At 36.5% G+C, this 26,418-nt stretch overlaps 2 protein-coding genes across 3 annotated transcripts in view; one reads left to right on the plus strand and one right to left on the minus strand.

Annotated features, from left to right (window-relative positions):
- The window catches only part of LOC144440080 (putative ATP-dependent RNA helicase ddx6), a 37,061-nt gene extending 36,682 nt beyond the window's left edge, over positions 1-379 (minus strand). For both annotated transcript variants that reach the window (XM_078129331.1, XM_078129330.1), the window contains exon 1: positions 348-379. The gene's annotated coding sequence lies outside the window, so the exon portion shown is untranslated. The remainder of the gene's footprint in view (positions 1-347) is intronic.
- A 453-nt stretch (positions 380-832) lies between these two features.
- LOC144440381 (ubiquitin-fold modifier-conjugating enzyme 1) overlaps positions 833-26,418 on the plus strand; it is a 30,526-nt gene continuing 4,940 nt past the window's right edge. Inside the window, exons 1-3 of the mRNA XM_078129751.1 lie at positions 833-965; positions 9,693-9,824; positions 18,451-18,618. Of these exons, the coding sequence (XP_077985877.1) occupies positions 843-965; positions 9,693-9,824; positions 18,451-18,618 (423 nt within the window). The 5' untranslated portion in view covers positions 833-842. The remainder of the gene's footprint in view (positions 966-9,692; positions 9,825-18,450; positions 18,619-26,418) is intronic.

Here is a 26,418-nt window from a genome sequence, read left to right on the forward strand (position 1 = left end):
TTTTCGCACAGTGTTACAGTATATGGAAAAATTTCATCGGGAGATTCTACTCCTTTGTATTATAATCGTTGAATAAATATCAACACTCTTAGAAGTATCCGGAACTCTCAAAGAACTCACAAAGGCTGGCTCAGCGCAATGGCCAAAATATGGTTGTCGTCCTGCTCTGCCCAAGGACAGTGACAGTAATGATGAGGAGCTGACATACGAAAAAAAAAATATTTATCTGTCAAGACATGAGCCATTGGCTAGTAAATATTAGCCTATTGCTGTAAATTTATCAAAAAAATTAATAGAATGCAAAATATCGCCGATGAATGCAGATAAAGGAACATTGCGCTACTTACCGAGAAGACAATAACCAATATGGCCGTCAATAATTTTCAAAATACGGAAGTCAGAACGAGACTGCATAAATTATGTAAATATTATTATATTTTTTTATCTTTATGTGTCTACTTAATGATACTTTAATTGCAAATAATTTCACAGCTATGGTATTTTACTCTCATAAACAAGTTTTAACTGCTATATTTTTCGACTAAAATGGATCTGGGAAGAAAAAGAGCCCCTGATACTGTTAGGTCAAAGTTGACGACGAATACCTTCAGCTATTTTGTATTTTTAGTACCTTGTTCGTTAAAATATTTCAATAATATTTTCCTAATTGACGATTTCTGAAATAAATAGCCAATCAATATTCAATATATTAATTTTATAATAAATAACTGGTTAAAATGACTATATTCAACATATGTGCAATACTCTACGGATTCGAAAACACGTTTTGATAATTCAACGATTATATTTCGTCAAAGTCTACGTCTGAGAAGCGGAAACCAATGGTTGATGCGGCGACCAAGAAAGCTCTTAGCAACATTCCGTTGCTGAAGACTAAGGCAGGGCCAAGGGATAAAGATCTGTGGCCACAAAGATTAAAAGAAGAATATCAAGCCCTTATAAAGGTTTGTTTCACTTTTGACTCTATTTATTCAGGTTATCGTTGACAAATTGCACGACTGTTACGGCTAACATATGTCACTTTCTCACTTCCGAAATCAGCTTCAATAATTTGTAGCGATTGTTGTGATTTTGAGGGTATTTTATTCTTTTTTGTGCTTTTTTCGGACAACTGAACTGAGGTTCAAGAGTGCATACAATAAAATGTCGATAATATTGATATTATCAACATGTTATTGTAAATGTAATTCTGATGGATACATTCTGATACAGATACATATGTCGGGTAACAAGTGCCTGTGATTCTGATACAGATACATATGCATGTCGGGTAACAAGTGCCTGTGATTCTGTAGTGATACAGATACATATGCATGTCGGGTAACAAGTGCCTGTGATTCTGATACAGATACATATGCATGTCGGGTAACAAGTGCCTGTGATTCTGTAGTGATACAGATACATATGCATGTCGGGTAACAAGTGCCTGTGATTCTGATACAGATACATATGCATGTCGGGTAACAAGTGCCTGTGATTCTGATACAGATACATATGCATGTCGGGTAACAAGTGCCTGTGATTCTGATACAGATACATATGCATGTCGGGTAACAAGTGCCTGTGATACAGATACATATACATGTCGGGTAACAAGTGCCTGTGATTCTGATACAGATACATATGCATGTCGGGTAACAAGTGCCTGTGATTCTGATACAGATACATATGTCGGGTAACAAGTGCCTGTGATTCTGTAGTGATACAGATACATATGCATGTCGGGTAACAAGTGCCTGTGATTCTGATACAGATACATATACATGTCGGGTAACCATGGTAACAAGTGCCTGTGTGCATCATGTAGCCATGCATGGTGAAATCTCAGACCACCAGAAGAACAGACTAGAAACGCGGCTTTTCCCTTGGTGTGAAGCTGTTGTTTATGTACGAACTCACATAAAGTAACACAATATTTTAGTGTTTGATGTGATTTTGAGGGCTTTTTCTTCTGTTTTTGTACTTTTTTTTTGTTCCGATCTTGAACTGGAAGCAAACGCTACAATTCATGAAGATGAAGTAGTACTAGTAGTAGTAGTAGTAGTAGCAGCAGCAGTAGTAGTAGTAGTGGTTGTAGTAGTAGTAGTAGTAGTAGTAGTAGTAGTAGTAGTAGTAGTAGTAGTAGTAGTAGTAGTAGTAGCAGCAGCAGCAGTAGTAGTAGTAGTGGTTGTAGTAGTAGTAGTAGTAGTAGTAGTAGCAGCAGCAGCAGCAACAGAAGCAGCAGTAGTAGTAGTAGTAGTAGTAGTAGTAGCTGCAATAATTGTAGTGTTTGATGTGATTTTGACGTTTTTTTCGTCTGTTTTTGTGCCTTTATTCGTTCCGAAGTTTAACCCGAATCAAACACTACAATTCCTCTTACACAAACGCAAATAGATGAGACCACGTTGAAAACGTGAGCGAGGGGCCAGCGTACTGCCCGTTTCAAAATGCTGCATGCCTTGCTACATTTGCCAATTTTGACAGAATTGGGTATCTCTGAACACTTCTTGGGTCTTGAAGGCTCCATAATTAATGTTGGTGTTAGGAAATAACCCTGAGCCCTGTAAACCGACATCAAATGCTATAATTTTTGCAGCTATAGTAGTAGTAGTAGAAGTAATAGTAGTAGTACTGCAGTGTAGTCAAGCAGTAGCAGTACCATCGCATTATAAAGTATCTTTGTAGTAACAAATGTAAGATATGGTCTAACCCTCCTAAGCCTTTGTGATATTTTACGACAGATCTTAGTTATGTGCGTTTCCCAATTTAAGTGGGAGTTAATCCAGACACCAAGGTATTTAAAAGCCTGAACATGCTCCACCATTTGGCCTGCTATCTGTACCGTATTTAAAAGCCTGGACATGCTCCACCATTTGACCTGCTATCTGTACTGTATTTAAAAGCCTGGACATGCTCCACCATTTGACCTGCTATCTGTACCGTATTTAAAAGCCTGGACATGCTCCAACATTTGACCTGCTATCTGTACTGTATTTAAAAGCCTGAACATGCTCCACCATTTGACCTGCTATCTGTACCATATTTAAAAGCCTGGACATGCTCCACCATTTTGCCTGCTATCTGTACCGTATTTAAAAGCCTGAACATGCTCCACCATTTGGCCTGCTATCTGTACCGTATTTAAAAGCCTGAACATGCTCCACCATTTGGCCTGCTATCTGTACCGTATTTAAAAGCCTGCTATCAATTCAATTCAATTCAATAACTTTATTTATCCCAAATGGGCAATTCATTTTGGCAGACAGAACATACATCAAATATACACATCAAATATAGACGGAAAATAAGAGGCAACAGACTGGTACAAAGAAAAAAACACATGATAAGAGGTTACAGAACATTAAAAACAATTCTTACTACAAAATGAGTATCTAAAATGTCTTATTTGTCTTATTTAAAAGCCGCACAGCGGATGGAATAAAAGAGTTCTTACGACGGTTTGTCCTGCAAGTTGGGCATCTAAGACGTCTTCCTGATGGAAGGAAATCGAATTCATGTGTTAAAATGTGGTCTGTATCTAAAATTGAACGAGCCTTTCTCACGATTTGTTGATTGTAAAATGACAAAAGACTATCTGTACCGTATTTAAAAGCCTGAACATGCTCCACCATTTTGCCTGCTATCTGTACCGTATTTAAAAGCCTGAACATGCTCCACCATTTTGCCTGCTATCTGTACCGTATTTAAAAGCCTGGACATGCTCCACCATTTTGCCTGCTATCTGTACCGTATTTAAAAGCCTGGACATGCTCCACCATTTGGCCTGCTATCTGTACTGTATTTAAAAGCCTGGACATGCTCCACCATTTGGCCTGCTATCTGTACTGTATTTAAGAGCCTGGACATGCTCCACCATTTGGCCTGCTATCTGTACTGTATTTAAAAGCCTGAACATGCTCCACCATTTGGCCTGCTATCTGTACCGTATTTAAAAGCCTGGACATGCTCCACCATTTGACCTGCTATCTGTACTGTATTTAAAAGCCTGGACATGCTCCACCATTTGACCTGCTATCTGTACTGTATTTAAAAGCCTGGACATGCTCCACCATTTGACCTGCTATCTGTACTGTATTTAAAAGCCTGGACATGCTCCACCATTTGACCTGCTATCTGTACTGTATTTAAAAGCCTGGACATGCTCCACCATTTGGCCTGCTATCTGTACTGTATTTAAAAGCCTGGACATGCTCCACCATTTGGCCTGCTATCTGTACTGTATTTAAAAGCCTGGACATGCTCCACCATTTTGCCTGCTATCTGTACCGTATTTAAAAGCCTGGACATGCTCCACCATTTGACCTGCTATCTGTACTGTATTTAAAAGCCTGAACATGCTCCACCATTTGACCTGCTATCTGTACCGTATTTAAAAGCCTGGACATGCTCCACCATTTGGCCTGCTATCTGTACCGTATTTAAAAGCCTGAACATGCTCCACCATTTTGCCTGCTATCTGTACCGTATTTAAAAGCCTGAACATGCTCCACCATTTGGCCTGCTATCTGTACTGTATTTAAAAGCCTGGACATGCTCCACCATTTGACCTGCTATCTGTACTGTATTTAAAAGCCTGGACATGCTCCACCATTTGACCTGCTATCTGTACTGTATTTAAAAGCCTGGACATGCTCCACCATTTGGCCTGCTATCTGTACTGTATTTAAAAGCCTGGACATGCTCCACCATTTGGCCTGCTATCTGTACCGTATTTAAAAGCCTGAACATGCTCCACCATTTTGCCTGCTATCTGTACTGTATTTAAAAGCCTGGACATGCTCCACCATTTTGCCTGCTATCTGTACTGTATTTAAAAGCCTGGACATACTCCACCATTTGACCTGCTATCTGTACTGTATTTAAAAGCCTGGACATGCTCCACCATTTGGCCTGCTATCTGTACCGTATTTAAAAGCCTGGACATGCTCCACCATTTGGCCTGCTATCTGTACTGTATTTAAAAGCCTGGACATACTCCACCATTTGACCTGCTATCTGTACTGTATTTAAAAGCCTGGACATACTCCACCATTTGACCTGCTATCTGTACCGTATTTAAAAGCCTGGACATGCTCCACCATTTGACCTGCTATCTGTACTGTATTTAAAAGCCTGAACATGCTCCACCATTTGACCTGCTATCTGCACTGTATTTAAAAGCCTGGACATGCTCCACCATTTGGCCTGCTTTCTGTACCGTAAGGACTTTAGATGAACTTTGATTCAGACGTTTGGACGTGTTTAGTAGCATACTTTTAGTTTTGCTTACATTTAAGGTAAGTTTATTATCAGACAGCCATGTATGGACCCTACCTAGGTCAAAGTTTAGTGTCCGCTGAATTTCACTGACATCCTTACTTGCATAAAAAAGTGCTGTATAAAACTACTTTACATTCAGAAACAACATTTGGCAAACTGTCTATAAAAACAATAAAAAGTAAAATGCCAAGTATGTAACTTAAATCCAATAGAGGGAAGTGATTCAGATCTGAATCACAAAGTTGGGTGGATTTTTCTGCTAAATTACCTGCAATAAAAATGGATATTTCCTAACTTCAACGTTAAGACCCAAGAAGTGTTCAGAGGTACCCCAGTTTCTGTCAAAATCAGCCAATGTAGCATCGCATGCATTTTGAAACGGGCAGTAGGCTGACATCTCACTCATGTTTTCAGCGTAATCACATCTATTAGGGTTACCGTTACAGGAATTGTAGCGTTTGCTTCCAGTTAAACATTGGAACAAAAAAAACCCCCACAAAATCACAACAAACGCCACAATTATTTCAAAATATTGCTGTACTAGTAAAATTCCATAAATGTATGCATCCATGGTAAAAGCAATGAATGTCTAGTCCTGCTTGCAGATATCATGGAAGTAACACCGATGGTAATACTTCCATGGATCGAGTAAGTGCCACAGACAAGGAAGGAGGCCAAGGAAAATATTTTTGTCTTTGTAAGTGGGGACTCAATTCTGCCAGTGTCGCTTTCCTCATTCATGTCAGAATTGAGTCCCGGCTGGAATGCAATGATTGTATGATCTTCACTCTACATGTACATCACAGTCACAGGGACTGTGGTTACATGTACAATAAAAAATAGTGCCAATAGCGTTGTAGCACACCTGTACTGTTTTCAAAAATGTTTTCCCATATGCTGATCCATGCTGGGTATAGGTGTTCATTTGCTGAATGATTATCCATACATTATTGAATGTTTATTCATTTGTCTATTTATCCCTGTTATCTTTGCAATATATGTGATCACTTGGCTGTTGCTATGGGTGTGGTCTTGTTGCTAGGCACATTTGCATACATTTTAGAATGTTTATTCATTTGTCTATAAATCCATGTTATCTTTGCAATATATGTGATCATTTGGCTGTTGCTATGGGTGTGGTCTTGTTGCTAGGCATATTTGCATACATTTTTCGAATGGTTATTCATTTGTCTATCAATTCCTATTGTCATCTTTGCAATATACGTGATTATTTGGTTGTCGCTATGGGCGTGGTCTTGTTGCTAGGCAAATTACATACATTTTTTGAATGTTTATTCAATTGTCTATTCATCCCCATGGTTATCCTTTTGAAATACACCATCGATTGGTTGTTGCTATGGGCATGGGCCTGTTGCTAGGCATATTTGCATACATTTTTCGAATGGTTATTCATTTGTCTATCAATTCCTATTGTTATCTTTGCAATATATGTGATTATTTGGTTATTGCTATGGGCATGATCTTGTTGCTAGGCAAATTACATACATTTTTTGAATGTTTATTCAATTGTCTATTCATCCCCATGGTTATCGTTATGAAATAAACCACAGATTGGCTGTTGCTACTGATAAAAATGTTGACCTTGTCCAGAAAAGATAACAGCTGGTCAGTAACGACTGACTCAAATAACTTAGCTAAGTGTGGGTAGAATTGAGATTAGCCTATAGTTGCCAAAATTGAGAGCAGATCCTTTTTTATAGATTGGAGTGATCTTTGCATACATGTGGAAAGAGGCCTGTAGCCAAAGAGCAATTTACAATATATGCAGGAGGGAAGAAGAGTGAATGGGGGTGACTGTCACCAAGATAATGATGGAAACTGACAGGTGAGGTTATGGATGACTATCACCAAGATAATGATGGAAACTGACAGGTGAGGTTATGGATGACTATCACCAAGATAATGATGGAATCTGACAGGTGAGGTTATGGACTACTATCACCAAGATAATGATTGAATCTGACAAGTGAGGTTATGGACGACTATCACCAAGATAATGATGGAATCTAACAGGTGAGGTTATGGATGACTATCACCAAGATAATGATGGAAACTGACAGGTGAGGTTATGGATGACTATCACCAAGATAATGATGGAATCTGACAGGTGAGGTTATGGACGACTATCACCAAGATAATGATGGAAACTGACAGGTGAGGTTATGGATGACTATCACCAAGATAATGATTGAATCTGACAAGTGAGGTTATGGATGATTATCACCAAGATAATGATGGAATCTGACAGGTGAGGTTATGGATGACTATCACCAAGATAATGATGGAATCTGACAGGTGAGGTTATGGATGACTATCACCAAGATAATGATTGAATCTGACAAGTGAGGTTATGGATGATTATCACCAAGATAATGATGGAATCTGACAGGTGAGGTTATGGATGACTATCACCAAGATAATGATGGAATCTGACAGGTGAGGTTATGGATGATTGTCACCAAGATAATGATGGAAACTGACAGGCAAGGTTATGGATGATTATCACCAAGATAATCATGGAATCTGACAGGTGAGGTTATGGATGATTATAACCAAGATAATGATGGAATCTGACAGGTGAGGTTATGGATGATTATCACCAAGATAATGATGGAAACTGACAGGTGAGGTTATGGACGACTATCACCAAGATAATGATTGAATCTGACAGGTGAGGTTATGGACGACTATCACCAAGATAATGATGGAATCTGACAGGTGAGGTTATGGATGACTATCACCAAGATAATGATTGAATCTGACAAGTGAGGTTATGGACGACTATCACCAAGATAATGATTGAATCTGACAGGTGAGGTTATGGATGATTATCACCAAGATAATGATGGAATCTGACAGGTGAGGTTATGGATGATCATCACCAAGATAATGATGGAATCTGACAGGTGAGGTTATGGATGATCATCACCAAGATAATGATGGAATCTGACAGGTGAGGTTATGGACGACTATCACCAAGATAATGATGGAAACTGACAGGCGATCTTATGGAGAATGCTTTTGGCCAATGTTTGTGAAGAAATGATTGGAATTTTTTTTTATGATAAAGTCAGCATTTGGCAAACTTGAGCACCTTTGTCAAAAGATTGCGATCTCGCTTATAATAATTCTGAATGTTGGAATTATCTGGTGACCTTTTCATTTTGGCGAATACATTATGTTTCTTATGAACAGAAATGAGAAGCCCTTTGACATCCATGGCTTGTGAATAGCTTTACGCTTTGTTTTGAACTGTTTGGTAAGAGCATACTTGGAATACACTTCACTGAACAGGTCACAGAAAATCTTGTAAGTGTCATTGGTTTCCTTCCTTAACACATTGAACAATTATGGGATATAAAGGAGCTGTGAAAAGCTGTTGCACTTGCTACGTTTATATGATCATTTATCAATAACAACAGGGTTGGATCGGCAACTGGATAGTCATTCAGCAAATGAACACCTATACCTCGTATTGCAAAGATAACAACAGGGTTGGATAGGCAACTGGATAGTCATTCAGCAAATGAACACCTATACTTAGTATTGCAAAGATAACAACAGGGTTGGATCGGCAACTGGATAGTCATTCAGCAAATGAACACCTATACCTGGTATTGCAAAGATAACAACAGGGTTGGATAGGCAACTGGATAGTCATTCAGCAAATGAACACCTATACCTCGTATTGCAAAGATAACAACAGGGTTGGATTGGCAACTAGATAATCATTCAGCAAATGAACACCTATACCTTGTATTGCTAAGATAACAACATGGTTGGACTGGTAACTGGATAGTCATTTGACAGCAAATGAACACCTATACCTAGCATGGATCAGCATGTGGTTAAATATTTTTAAAAACTGTACAGTTGTGCTACAGCGCCATTGGTGCTATTTCTTTTAATGCAAACTCAGTACCTAAATGATGTACAAATACAGAGTTGAAATGAGGCTGCATTATGTTATAACTCACACAATGTTTGTTTTTTGTCAGAAATTACGCTTTCAAACAAAATTGAATAGAGTGTGAACACAAGTAAACTGTTTTGTATTTGAATCTTCATTGTTTCATCTGACAGTGATATTGAATTGAGTTCACAATAAGATCATTTTATGTGTGTGTGTGTGTGTGTGTGTGTGTGTGTGTGTGTGTGTGTGTATGTGTGTGTTATCAGTGCCTGTACTTTGTTTATGTAATATGTAACAAAAAATGTGTGAGAAGTAAAAAAAAAACTTGATTGCACCTAGTTGAAACTCTATATATACTCTCTTAATGTTGGTAATAAGCATCGCTACTTGTGTGTGGTTATGGTTGTTAGTCTATTAAAATTGTTATTTACAAATAAATCTATTTGTTGTGTTTGTTTGTTTGTTTGTTTATTTACAGTATGTAGAAATTAACAAAGAAGCAGACAATGATTGGTTTAGATTAGAGTCCAACAAAGAAGGAACAAGATGGTTTGGAAAATGTTGGCATATACAGGACCTACGCAAATATGAATTTGAAATTGAATTTGATGTAAGTAAACTACAACTATATCATCAAATACACTATTACTCATCAATTATCTGTGTTTAACTATAGTTGTATACAGACATGTAGGTATGTATATAGACATGTAGGTATGTATATAGACATGTAGGTATGCATATAGACATGTAGGTATGCATATAGACATGTAGGTATGTATACAGATAGACATGTAGGTATGTATACAGATAGACATGTAGGTATGTATATAGATATGTAGGTATGTATATAGACATGTAGGTATGTATATAGACATGTAGGTATGTATACAGACATGTAGGTATGTATACAGACATGTAGGTATGTATATAGACATGTAGGTATGCATATAGCAGGGCTCGAAATTCGCGGTAGTCCCGCGTCCACAGACTACCAATGTCTGTCTCTGGGCTACCAAATTATGTGAGTGGTAGCCCAATTGGGCTACTAAGTTTTGAATGAAACTGTGACACCCTGACTCCGACACCTTCCCGGGCCGGGGGCCTCCGAGTCCTAGGTCGCAGTCCTGTGGGACGTGTTCTCGCCAAAATTAGCGTCAAAATCTGTGCGTCTTTTCCAAATTTGCATCCACACTACATGTATATCAAATGTACACGAAATACATGTACACTGTACACGTCATTCTTCCGTTCATCGTATACACAGCTTGTACTTCCAAAATGTCACAACAAAACATTTATATGCAACAATATTCTGTATAGCGATTTAATGTTATCTTTCTGTACTTTCAATTTCCCATGGTTATCACTCTCTGGAAATCTGCTCTCCGGCCCGGGCCCTTCCGGTTCTTCTCGGAGTCGGAGTACAGTACACTCTCGGTACAGCACTGCTGCAGTAACTAAATTCCATAACATGAATGACAGCTTTAACTTTCAACTTGACAGAGACACAGTTGTAATGGTGTTTGATAAAAGTTTATGCTGATGAGAACTGTTAACTTGGTATACACCTACAGATTCGTTTGAACGATGCCTAAAACATTCCGTGTGTAAACCACGCTCACGCAACCCCTGAGAGCATGCAGTGGTGAATGGTAAATTCACGTAATGCATTCGATCTAGTAGTAGTAGCAAAGCTCAAAAGAAAGTTGAAGTTTTAGTGAGAATGAAATGGTGACATGATGATTTGAATTTATCTTAGTGAAGTTTTCAGCATGGACCGTCTGTTGATGTGGTCTTAGACTCTGTTTGATTATCTCTTCGCCCACGAATGGAAGGGGCTTTGCCGTAATGGCCGTCATGTATTAATACAAATCCTGTCTAACCCGTCTGTTAATAAGTAACCAATCACGTGGATAGATAATGATAACAGCACATAGTTTCTAAACTACCCAAGACGTAGTCTCCACATCAGGAAATGGCCATGGGGCTTATGAAACTGTTTATACGTTTTCCCCTGCGTTTTCCATACGTTGAATCATATTCAAATTTTACAGGTCTCACTGTACCAAGAGATTTAGATAATAGTTACAAGTACGAACTGCGACTACATGTTTTTTCTTCATTGCAATGATAACCGTACGTTGTAATAGTAAGCCTCATACGGTCCCTCTTTATGACACGTCCCCAGAGACACATACATGCAAAAAATTTGCGTCCCCAATGTCAAATATGGCATGAAATACACACAAATAACGTGTTAACGTGACTCTTAAGTTATTCAATCAATCATCGAATTCAATACATCATATAGTTACATATATACACAGACACCATTAATTTAGGAATGCATGCATATGGGCTACCAGTCATTGCTCTCGGGCTACCAAATTTAAAAGATGGTAGCCCACCTGGGCTACCAAGAAAAAAAACGAATTTCGAGCCCTGTATAGACATGTAGGTATGCATATAGACATGTAGGTATGTATATAGATATGTAGGTATGCATACAGACATGTAGGTATGCATATAGACATGTAGGTATGCATATAGACATGTAAGTATGTATACAGACATGTAGGTATGTATACAGACATGTAGGTATGCATATAGACATGTAGGTATGTATACAGACATGTAGGTATGTATACAGATAGACATGTAGGTATGTATATAGACATGTAGGTATGCATATAGACATGTAGGTATGTATACAGACATGTAGGTATGTATATAGACATGTAGGTATGTATACAGACATGTAGGTATGCATATAGACATGTAGGTATGTATATAGACATGTAGGTATGTATATAGACATGTAGGTATGTATATAGACATGTAGGTATGTATACAGACATGTAGGTATGTATACAGATAGACATGTAGGTATGTATATAGACATGTAGGTATGTATACAGACATGTAGGTATGTATACAGATAGACATGTAGGTATGTATATAGACATGTAGGTATGTATATAGACATGTAGGTATGTATACAGACATGTAGGTATGTATATAGACATGTAGGTATGCATATAGACATGTAGGTATGCATATAGATATGTAGGTATGTATATAGACATGTAGGTATGTATACAGACATGTAGGTATGTATACAGACATGTAGGTATGTATACAGACATGTAGGTATGTATATAGACATGTAGGTATGTATATAGACATGTAGGTATGTATACAGACATGTAGGTATGTATACAGACATGTAGGTATGTATATAGACATGTAGGTGTGTATATAGACATGTAGGTATGCATATAGACATGTAGGTATGTATACAGACATGTAGGTATGTATACAGACATGTAGGTATGTATATAGACATGTAGGTATGTATACAGACATGTAGGTATGTATATAGACATGTAGGTATGTATATAGATATGTAGGTATGTATACAGACATGTAGGTATGTATATAGACATGTAGGTATGTATATAGACATGTAGGTATGTATATAGACATGTAGGTATGTATACAGACATGTAGGTATGTATACAGACATGTAGGTATGTATACAGACATGTAGGTATGTATATAGACATGTAGGTATGTATATAGACATGTAGGTATGTATATAGACATGTAGGTATGTATATAGACATGTAGGTATGTATACAGACATGTAGGTATGCATATAGACATGTAGGTATGTATATAGACATGTAGGTATGTATATAGACATGTAGGTATGTATACAGACATGTAGGTATGTATACAGACATGTAGGTATGCATATAGACATGTAGGTATGTATACAGACATGTAGGTATGTATACAGACATGTAGGTATGCATATAGACATGTAGGTATGTATATAGACATGTAGGTATGTATACAGACATGTAGGTATGTATACAGACATGTAGGTATGTATACAGACATGTAGGTATGTATACAGACATGTAGGTATGTATACAGACATGTAGGTATGTATACAGACATGTAGGTATGTATACAGACATGTAGGTATGTATACAGACATGTACAGTAGGTATGTATATAGACATGTAGGTATGTATATAGACATGTAGGTATGTATACAGACATGTAGGTATGTATATAGACATGTAGGTATGCATATAGACATGTAGGTATGCATATAGACATGTAGGTATGTATATAGACATGTAGGTATGCATATAGACATGTAGGTATGTATATAGACATGTGGGTATGTATATAGACATGTAGGTATGTATATAGACATGTAGGTATGTATATAGACATGTAGGTATGTATATAGACATGTAGGTATGCATATAGACATGTAGGTATGTATACAGACATGTAGGTATGTATACAGATAGACATGTAGGTATGTATATAGACATGTAGGTATGCATATAGACATGTAGGTATGTATATAGACATGTAGGTATGCATGTAGACATGTAGGTATGTATACAGACATGTAGGTATGTATACAGATAGACATGTAGGTATGTATATAGACATGTAGGTATGCATATAGACATGTAGGTATGCATGTAGACATGTAGGTATGTATATAGACATGTAGGTATGCATGTAGACATGTAGGTATGTATATAGACATGTAGGTATGTATATAGACATGTAGGTATGCATATAGACATGTAGGTATGTATATAGACATGTAGGTATGTATATAGATATGTAGGTATGCATATAGACATGTAGGTATGTATATAGACATGTAGGTATGCATATAGACATGTAGGTATGTATATAGACATGTAGGTATGCATATAGACATGTAGGTATGTATACAGACATGTAGGTATGTATACAGACATGTAGGTATGTATACAGATAGACATGTAGGTATGTATATAGACATGTAGGTATGTATATAGACATGTAGGTATGCATGTAGACATGTAGGTATGTATACAGACATGTAGGTATGTATATAGACATGTAGGTATGTATACAGATAGACATGTAGGTATGTATATAGACATGTAGGTATGCATATAGATATGTAGGTATGTATATAGACATGTAGGTATGTATATAGACATGTAGGTATGCATATAGACATGTAGGTATGTATATAGACATGTAGGTATGCATATAGACATGTAGGTATGTATATAGACATGTAGGTATGTATATAGACATGTAGGTATGTATATAGACATGTAGGTATGTATACAGACATGTAGGTATGTATATAGACATGTAGGTATGTATACAGACATGTAGGTATGTATATAGACATGTAGGTATGTATATAGACATGTAGGTATGTATATAGACATGTAGGTATGTATATAGACATGTAGGTATGTATATAGACATGTAGGTATGTATATAGACATGTAGGTATGTATACAGACATGTAGGTATGTATACAGACATGTAGGTATGTATACAGACATGTAGGTATGCATATAGACATGTAGGTATGTATGTAGACATGTAGGTATGCATATAGACATGTAGGTATGTATATAGACATGTAGGTATGCATATAGACATGTAGGTATGTATATAGACATGTAGGTATGTATATAGACATGTAGGTATGTATATAGACATGTAGGTATGTATATAGACATGTAGGTATGTATATAGACATGTAGGTATGTATATAGACATGTAGGTATGTATACAGACATGTAGGTATGCATATAGACATGTAGGTATGTATATAGACATGTAGGTATGTATATAGACATGTAGGTATGTATACAGACATGTAGGTATGCATATAGACATGTAGGTATGTATATAGACATGTAGGTATGCATATAGACATGTAGGTATGTATACAGACATGTAGGTATGTATATAGACATGTAGGTATGTATATAGACATGTAAGTATGTATATAGACATGTAGGTATGTATACAGACATGTAGGTATGTATATAGACATGTAGGTATGTATATAGACATGTAGGTATGCATATAGACATGTAGGTATGTATATAGACATGTAGGTATGTATATAGACATGTAGGTATGTATACAGATAGACATGTAGGTATGTATATAGACATGTAGGTATGTATATAGACATGTAGGTATGTATATAGACATGTAGGTATGTATATAGACATGTAGGTATACAGATAGACATGTAGGTATGTATACAGACATGTAGGTATGTATACAGACATGTAGGTATGTATATAGACATGTAGGTATGCATATAGACATGTAGGTATGTATATAGACATGTAGGTATGTATACAGACATGTAGGTATGCATATAGATATGTAGGTATGTATATAGACATGTAGGTATGTATATAGACATGTAGGTATGTATATAGATATGTAGGTATGCATATAGATATGTAGGTATGTATATAGACATGTAGGTATGTATATAGACATGTAGGTATGTATATAGACATGTAGGTATGTATATAGACATGTAGGTATGCATATAGATATGTAGGTATGTATATAGACATGTAGGTATGTATATAGACATGTAGGTGTGCATATAGACATGTAGGTATGTATATAGATAGATAGACATGTAGGTATGTATACAGATAGACATGTAGGTATGTATATAGATAGACATGTAGGTATGTATATAGATAGATAGACATGTGGGTATGTATACAGATAGACATGTAGGTATGTATATAGATAGACATGTAGGTATGTATATAGATAGATAGACATGTAGGTATGTATACAGATAGACATGTAGGTATGTATATAGATAGACATGTAGGTATGTATATAGATAAAAATGTCACTGACAGGGAACGCGACTTATTGGACTTTAGTGTGCTGTGTCCTGTGTTTGGCATGATGCAGTAATTTTCCAGGTCGATACAACAATGGCAACAAAAATTGCAACATTAGTTTTGTGTCATTTTGTGTTGATTGTGACAGTGGTACACATTATGTAACAAAATTAAAACAATTGACTATACCGCTAGACATGTAGGTATGGATGTATACATGCATACAAACAAATAGACATGTAGGTATGGATGTATACATGCATACAAACAAATAGACATGTAGGTATGGATGTATACATGCATACAAACAAATAGACATGTAGGTATGGATGTATACATGCATACAAACAAATAGACATGTAGGTATGGATGTATACATGCATACAATTAAATAGACATGTAGGTATGGATGTATACATGCATACAAACAAATAGACATGTAGGTATGGATGTATACATGCATGCAACCAAATAGACATGTAGGTATGGATGTATACATGCATACAAACAAATAGACATGTAGGTATGGATGTATACATGCATACAATTAAATAGACATGTAGGTATGGATGTATACATGCATACAATTAAATAGACATGTAGGTATGGATGTATACATGCATACAAACAAATAGACATGAAGGTATGGATGTATACATGCATACAATTAAATAGACATGTAGGTATGGATATATACATGCATACAAACAAATAGACATGTAGGTATGGATGTATACATGCATACAAACAAATAGACATGTAGGTATGGATGTATACATGCATACAATTAAATAGACATGTAGGTATGGATGTATACATGCATACAAACAAATAGACATGTAGGTATGGATGTATACATGCATACAAACAAATAGACATGTAGGTATGGATGTATACATGCATACAATTAAATAGACATGAAGGTATGGATGTATACATGCATACAAACAAATAGACATGTAGGTATGGATATATACATGCATACAAACAAATAGACATGTAGGTATGGATGTATACATGCATACAATTAAATAGACATGTAGGTATGGATGTATACATGCATACAAACAAATAGACATGTAGGTATGGATGTATACATGCATACAATTAAATAGACATGTAGGTATGAATGTATACATGCATACAAACAAATAGACATGTAGGTATGGATGTATACATGCATGCAAACAAATAGACATGTAGGTATGGATGTATACACACATACAATTAAATAGACATGTAGGTATGGATGTATACACGCATACAAACAAATAGACATGTAGGTATGGATGTATACATGCATACAATTAAATAGACATGTAGGTATGGATGTATACATGCATACAATTAAATAGACATGTAGGTATGGATGTATACATGCATACAAACAAATAGACATGTAGGTATGGATGTATACATGCATGCAAACAAATAGACATGTAGGTATGGATGTATACACACATACAATTAAATAGACATGTAGGTATGAATGTATACATGCATACAATTAAATAGACATGTAGGTATGGATGTATACATGCATACAATTAGACATGTAGGTATGGATGTATACATGCATACAATTAAATAGACATGTAGGTATGGATATATACATGCATACAAACAAATAGACATGTAGGTATGGATGTATACACGCATACAAACAAATAGACATGTAGGTATGGATGTATACATGCATACAATTAAATAGACATGTAGGTATGGATGTATACATGCATACAAACAAATAGACATGTAGGTATGGATGTATACACGCATACAAACAAATAGACATGTAGGTATGGATGTATACATGCATACAATTAAATAGACATGTAGGTATGGATGTATACATGCATACAAACAAATAGACATGTAGGTATGGATGTATACATGCATACAAACAAATAGACATGTAGGTATGGATGTATACATGCATACAATTAAATAGACATGTAGGTATGGATGTATACATGCATACAATTAAATAGACATGTAGGTATGAATGTATACATGCATACAAACAAATAGACATGTAGGTATGGATGTATACACGCATACAAACAAATAGACATGTAGGTATGGATGTATACATGCATACAAACAAATAGACATGTAGGTATGGATGTATACATGCATACAATTAAATAGACATGTAGGTATGGATGTATACATGCATACAAACAAATAGACATGTAGGTATGGATGTATACATGCATACAATTAAATAGACATGTAGGTATGAATGTATACATGCATACAAATAGACATGTAGGTATGGATGTATACATGCATACAATTAAATAGACATGAAGGTATGAATGTATACATGCATACAAATAGACATGTAGGTATGGATGTATACATGCATACAAATAGACATACAAATGTATATATGCAATGTATGGGAGTTAATATACAATATATTTTTTTTATAATGTATATATGTGATAGACAGACATTCCAAATTTAGTCATGATTCACCACTAGATGGTGCTATTTCATTTATTTCAGATCCCTGTTACATATCCCAGTACAGCTCCTGAGATAGCCATTCCAGAATTAGATGGAAAAACAGCAAAGATGTTCAGAGGTGGAAAAATTTGTTTAACAGATCATTTTAAACCACTGTGGGCGAAAAATGTACCAAAATTTGGTATAGGCCATGCTATGGCTTTAGGAGTAAGTTTGTTGTATTTTTATATTTATTTATTTGTTTGTTTGTTTGTTTGTTTGTTTGTTTGTTAATAGAATCATTCAGACCTAGTCAGCACAGTCTATCTTGGAATCCCTCACACCTAGTCAATACAGTCTATCTTAGAATCACTCACACCTAGTCAATACATAGTCTATCTTAGAATCACTCACACCTAGTCAATACATAGTCTATCTTAGAATCACTCACACCTAGTCATTACATAGTCTATCTTAGAATCACTCACACCTAGTCAGTACATAGTATATCTTAGAATCACTCACACCTAGTCAGTACATAGTCTTTCTTAGAATCACTCACACCTAGTCAATACAGTCTATCTTAGAATCACTCACACATAGTCAGTACCTATAGTCTATCTTAGAATCACTCACACCAAGTCAGTACATAGTCTATCTTAGAATCACTCACACCAAGTCAGTACATAGTCTATCTTAGAATCACTCACACCTAGTCAATACCTAGTCTATCTTAGAATCACTCACACCTAGTCAGTACATAGTCTATCTTAGAATCACTCACACCTAGTCAGTACATAGTCTATCTTAGAATCACTCACACCTAGTCAGTACATAGTCTATCTTAGAATCACTCACACCTAGTCAGTACATAGTCTATCTTAGAATCAGTACATAGTCTATCTTAGAATCACTCACACCTAGTCAATACATAGTCTATCTAGAATCACTCACACCTAGTCAGTACTTAGTCTATCTTAGAATCACTCACACCTAGTCAGTACATAGTCTATCTTAGAATCACTCACACCTAGTCAGTACATAGTCTATCTTAGAATCACTCACACCTAGTCAATACATAGTCTATCTTAGAATCACTCACACCTAGTCAGTACATAGTCTATCTTAGAATCACTCACACCTTGTCAGTACATAGTCTATCTTAGAATCACTCACACCTAGTCAGTACATAGTCTATCTTAGAATCACTCACACCTAGTCAGTACAGTCTATCTTAGAATCACTCACACCTAGTCAGTACATAGTCTATCTAGAATCACTCACACCTAGTCAGTACATAGTCTATCTTAGAATCACTCACACCTAGTCAGTACATAGTCTATCTTAGAATCACTCACACCTAGTCAGTACATAGTCTATCTTAGAATCACTCACCCCTAGTCAGTACATAGTCTATCTTAGAATCACCCACACCTAGTCAATACATAGTCTATCTTAGAATCACTCACACCTAGTCAGTACAGTCTATCTTAGAATCACTCACACCTAGTCAGTACATAGTCTATCTTAGAATCACTCACACCTAGTCAGTACATAGTCTATCTTAGAATCACTCACACCTAGTCAGTACATAGTCTATCTTAGAATCACTCACACCTAGTCAATACATAGTCTATCTTAGAATCACTCACACCTAGTCTGTACAGTCTATCTTAGAATCACTCACACCTAGTCAGTACATAGTCTATCTTAGAATCACTCACACCTAGTCAGTACATAGTCTATCTTAGAATCACTCACACCTAGTCAGTACATAGTCTATCTTAGAATCACTCACACCTACCGAGTCAGTACCTAGTCTATCTTAGAATCACTCACACCTAGTCAGTACATAGTCTATCTTAGAATCACTCACACCTAGTCAATACATAGTCTATCTTAGAATCACTCACACCTAGTCAGTACATAGTCTATCTTAGAATCACTCACACCTAGTCAATACATAGTCTATCTTAGAATCACTCACACCTAGTCAGTACATAGTATATCTTAGAATCACTCACACCTAGTCAGTACATAGTCTTTCTTAGAATCACTCACACCTAGTCAATACAGTCTATCTTAGAATCACTCACACATAGTCAGTACATAGTCTATTTTAGAATCACTCACACCTAGTCAATACCTAGTCTATCTTAGAATCACTCACACCTAGTCAGTACATAGTCTATCTTAGAATCACTCACACCTAGTCAATACATAGTCTATCTTAGAATCACTCACACCTAGTCAGTACATAGTCTATCTTAGAATCACTCACACCTAGTCAATACATAGTCTATCTTAGAATCACTCACAACTAGTCAGTACATAGTATATCTTAGAATCACTCACACCTAGTCAGTACATAGTCTTTCTTAGAATCACTCACACCTAGTCAATACAGTCTATCTTAGAATCACTCACACCTAGTCAATACATAGTCTATCTTAGAATCACTCACACCTAGTCAGTACATAGTCTATCTTAGAATCACTCACACCTAGTCAGTACATAGTCTATCTTAGAATCGCTCACACCTAGTCAGTACAAAGTCTATCTTAGAATCGCTCACACCTAGTCAGTACATAGTCTATCTTAGAATCACTCACACCCAGTCAGTACATAGTCTATCTTAGAATCACTCACACCTAGTCAGCACAGTCTATCTTAGAATCACTCACACCTAGTCAGCACAGTCTATCTTAGAATCACTCACACCTAGTCAGTACATAGTCTATCTTAGAATCACTCACACCTAGTCAGTACATAGTCTATCTTAGAATCACTCACACCTAGTCAATACCTAGTCTATCTAGAATCACTCACACCTAGTCAGTACATAGTCTATCTTAGAATCACTCACACCTAGTCAGTACATAGTCTATCTTAGAATCACTCACACCTAGTCAGTACATAGTCTATCTTAGAATCACTCACACCTAGTCAGTACATAGTCTATCTTAGAATCACTCACACCTAGTCAATACATAGTCTATCTTAGAATCACTCACACCTAGTCTGTACAGTCTATCTTAGAATCACTCACACCTAGTCAGTACATAGTCTATCTTAGAATCACTCACACCTAGTCAGTACATAGTCTATCTTAGAATCACTCACACCTAGTCAGTACATAGTCTATCTTAGAATCACTCACACCTAGTCAGTACATAGTCTATCTTAGAATCACTCACACCTAGTCAGTACAGTCTATCTTAGAATCACTCACACCTAGTCAGTACATAGTCTATCTTAGAATCACTCACACCTAGTCAGTACAGTCTATCTTAGAATCACTCACACCTAGTCAATACATAGTCTATCTTAGAATCACTCACACCTAGTCAGTACATAGTCTATCTTAGAATCACTCACACCTAGTCAATACCTAGTCTATATTAGAATCACTCACACCTACCGAGTCAGTACCTAGTCTATCTTAGAATCACTCACACCTAGTCAGTACATAGTCTATCTTAGAATCACTCACACCTAGTCAATACATAGTCTATCTTAGAATCACTCACACCTAGTCAGTACATAGTCTCTCTTAGAATCACTCACACCTAGTCAATACATAGTCTATCTTAGAATCACTCACACCTAGTCAGCACATAGTATATCTTAGAATCACTCACACCTAGTCAGTACATAGTCTATCTTAGAATAACTCACACCTAGTCAATACAGTCTATCTTAGAATCACTCACACCTAGTCAATACCTAGTCTATCTAGAATCACTCACACCTAGTCAGTACATAGTCTATCTTAGAATCACTCACACCTAGTCAGTACATAGTCTATCTTAGAATCACTCACACCTAGTCAGTACATAGTCTATCTTAGAATCACTCACACCTAGTCAGTACATAGTCTATCTTAGAATCACTCACACCTAGTCAATACATAGTCTATCTTAGAATCACTCACACCTAGTCTGTACAGTCTATCTTAGAATCACTCACACCTAGTCAGTACATAGTCTATCTTAGAATCACTCACACCTAGTCAGTACATAGTCTATCTTAGAATCACTCACACCTAGTCAATACATAGTCTATCTTAGAATCACTCACACCTAGTCAGTACATAGTCTATCTTAGAATCACTCACACCTAGTCAGTACAGTCTATCTTAGAATCACTCACACCTAGTCAGTACATAGTCTATCTTAGAATCACTCACACCTAGTCAGTACAGTCTATCTTAGAATCACTCACACCTAGTCAATACATAGTCTATCTTAGAATCACTCACACCTAGTCAGTACATAGTCTATCTTAGAATCACTCACACCTAGTCAATACCTAGTCTATATTAGAATCACTCACACCTACCGAGTCAGTACCTAGTCTATCTTAGAATCACTCACACCTAGTCAGTACATAGTCTATCTTAGAATCACTCACACCTAGTCAATACATAGTCTATCTTAGAATCACTCACACCTAGTCAGTACATAGTCTCTCTTAGAATCACTCACACCTAGTCAATACATAGTCTATCTTAGAATCACTCACACCTAGTCAGTACATAGTATATCTTAGAATCACTCACACCTAGTCAGTACATAGTCTATCTTAGAATAACTCACACCTAGTCAATACAGTCTATCTTAGAATCACTCACACCTAGTCAATACATAGTCTATCTTAGAATCACTCACACCTAGTCAGTACATAGTCTATCTTAGAATCACTCACACCTAGTCAGTACATAGTCTATCTTAGAATCACTCACACCTAGTCAGTACATAGTCTATCTTAGAATCACTCACACCTAGTCAGTACATAGTCTATCTTAGAATCACTCACACCTAGTCAATACATAGTCTATCTTAGAATCACTCACACCTAGTCAATACATAGTCTATTTTAGAATCACTCACACCTTGTCAGTACATAGTCTATCTTAGAATCACTCACACCTAGTCAGTACATAGTCTATCTTAGAATCACTCACACCTAGTCAGTACAGTCTATCTTAGAATCACTCACACCTAGTCAGTACAGTCTATCTTAGAATCACTCACACCTAGTCAGTACATAGTCTATCTTAGAATCACTCACACCTAGTCAATACATAGTCTATCTTAGAATCACTCACACCTAGTCAGTACATAGTCTATCTTAGAATCACTCACACCTAGTCAGTACATAGTCTATCTTAGAATCACTCACCCCTAGTCAGTACATAGTCTATCTTAGAATCACTCACACCTAGTCAATACATAGTCTATCTTAGAATCACTCACACCTAGTCAGTACATAGTCTATCTTAGAATCACTCACCCCTAGTCAGTACATAGTCTATCTTAGAATCACTCACCCCTAGTCAGTACATAGTCTATCTTAGAATCACTCACACCTAGTCAATACATAGTCTATCTTAGAATCACTCACACCTAGTCAGTAGTCTATCTTAGAATCACTCACACCTAGTCAGTACATAGTCTATCTTAGAATCACTCACACCTAGTCAGTACATAGTCTATCTTACAATCACTCACACCTAGTCAGTACATAGTCTATCTTAGAATCACTCACACCTAGTCAATACATAGTCTATCTTAGAATCACTCACACCTAGTCAGTACATAGTCTATCTTAGAATCACTCACACCTAGTCAGTACATAGTCTATCTTAGAATCACTCACACCTAGTCAATACATAGTCTATCTTAGAATCACTCACACCTAGTCAGTACATAGTCTATCTTAGAATCACTCACACCTAGTCAGTACATAGTATATCTTAGAATCACTCACACCTAGTCAGTACAGTCTATCTTAGAATCACTAACACCTAGTCAGTACATAGTCTATCTTAGAATCACTCACACCTAGTCAGTACAGTCTATCTTAGAATCACTCACACCTAGTCAATACATAGTCTATCTTAGAATCACTCACACCTAGTCAGTACATAGTCTATCTTAGAATCACTCACACCTAGTCAATACCTAGTCTATATTAGAATCACTCACACCTACCGAGTCAGTACCTAGTCTATCTTAGAATCACTCACACCTAGTCAGTACATAGTCTATCTTAGAATCACTCACACCTAGTCAATACATAGTCTATCTTAGAATCACTCACACCTAGTCAGTACATAGTCTCTCTTAGAATCACTCACACCTAGTCAATACATAGTCTATCTTAGAATCACTCACACCTAGTCAGTACATAGTCTATCTTAGAATCACTCACACCTAGTCAATACATAGTCTATATTAGAATCACTCACACCTACCGAGTCAGTACATAGTATATCTTAGAATAACTCACACCTAGTCAGTACATAGTCTATCTTAGAATCACTCACACCTAGTCAATACAGTCTATCTTAGAATCACTCACACCTAGTCAATACATAGTCTATCTTAGAATCACTCACACCTAGTCAGTACATAGTCTATCTTAGAATCACTCACACCTAGTCAGTACATAGTCTATCTTAGAATCACTCACACCTAGTCAGTACATAGTCTATCTTAGAATCACTCACACCTAGTCAGTACATAGTCTATCTTAGAATCACTCACACCTAGTCAATACATAGTCTATCTTAGAATCACTCACACCTAGTCAATACATAGTCTATTTTAGAATCACTCACACCTTGTCAGTACATAGTCTATCTTAGAATCACTCACACCTAGTCAGTACATAGTCTATCTTAGAATCACTCACACCTAGTCAGTACAGTCTATCTTAGAATCACTCACACCTAGTCAGTACAGTCTATCTTAGAATCACTCACACCTAGTCAGTACATAGTCTATCTTAGAATCACTCACACCTAGTCAATACATAGTCTATCTTAGAATCACTCACACCTAGTCAGTACATAGTCTATCTTAGAATCACTCACACCTAGTCAGTACATAGTCTATCTTAGAATCACTCACCCCTAGTCAGTACATAGTCTATCTTAGAATCACTCACACCTAGTCAATACATAGTCTATCTTAGAATCACTCACACCTAGTCAGTACATAGTCTATCTTAGAATCACTCACCCCTAGTCAGTACATAGTCTATCTTAGAATCACTCACCCCTAGTCAGTACATAGTCTATCTTAGAATCACTCACACCTAGTCAATACATAGTCTATCTTAGAATCACTCACACCTAGTCAGTAGTCTATCTTAGAATCACTCACACCTAGTCAGTACATAGTCTATCTTAGAATCACTCACACCTAGTCAGTACATAGTCTATCTTACAATCACTCACACCTAGTCAGTACATAGTCTATCTTAGAATCACTCACACCTAGTCAATACATAGTCTATCTTAGAATCACTCACACCTAGTCTGTACAGTCTATCTTAGAAATACTCACACCTAGTCAGTACATAGTCTATCTTAGAATCACTCACACCTAGTCAGTACATAGTCTATCTTAGAATCACTCACACCTAGTCAGTACATAGTCTATCTTAGAATCACTCACACCTAGTCAGTACATAGTCTATCTTAGAATCACTCACACTCAGTCAGCACAGTCTATCTTAGAATCACTCACACCTAGTCAGTACATAGTCTATCTTAGAATCACTCACACCTAGTCAGTACATAGTCTATCTTAGAATCACTCACACCTAGTCAATACATAGTCTATCTTAGAATCACTCACACCTAGTCAGTACATAGTCTATCTTAGAATCACTCACACCTAGTCAGTACATAGTATATCTTAGAATCACTCACACCTAGTCAGTACAGTCTATCTTAGAATCACTAACACCTAGTCAGTACATAGTCTATCTTAGAATCACTCACACCTAGTCAGTACAGTCTATCTTAGAATCACTCACACCTAGTCAATACATAGTCTATCTTAGAATCACTCACACCTAGTCAGTACATAGTCTATCTTAGAATCACTCACACCTAGTCAATACCTAGTCTATATTAGAATCACTCACACCTACCGAGTCAGTACCTAGTCTATCTTAGAATCACTCACACCTAGTCAGTACATAGTCTATCTTAGAATCACTCACACCTAGTCA

The sequence above is a fragment of the Glandiceps talaboti genome, chromosome 9 (genome assembly GCF_964340395.1).
Source record: "Glandiceps talaboti chromosome 9, keGlaTala1.1, whole genome shotgun sequence".
Classification (NCBI taxonomy): domain Eukaryota; kingdom Metazoa; phylum Hemichordata; class Enteropneusta; family Spengelidae; genus Glandiceps; species Glandiceps talaboti.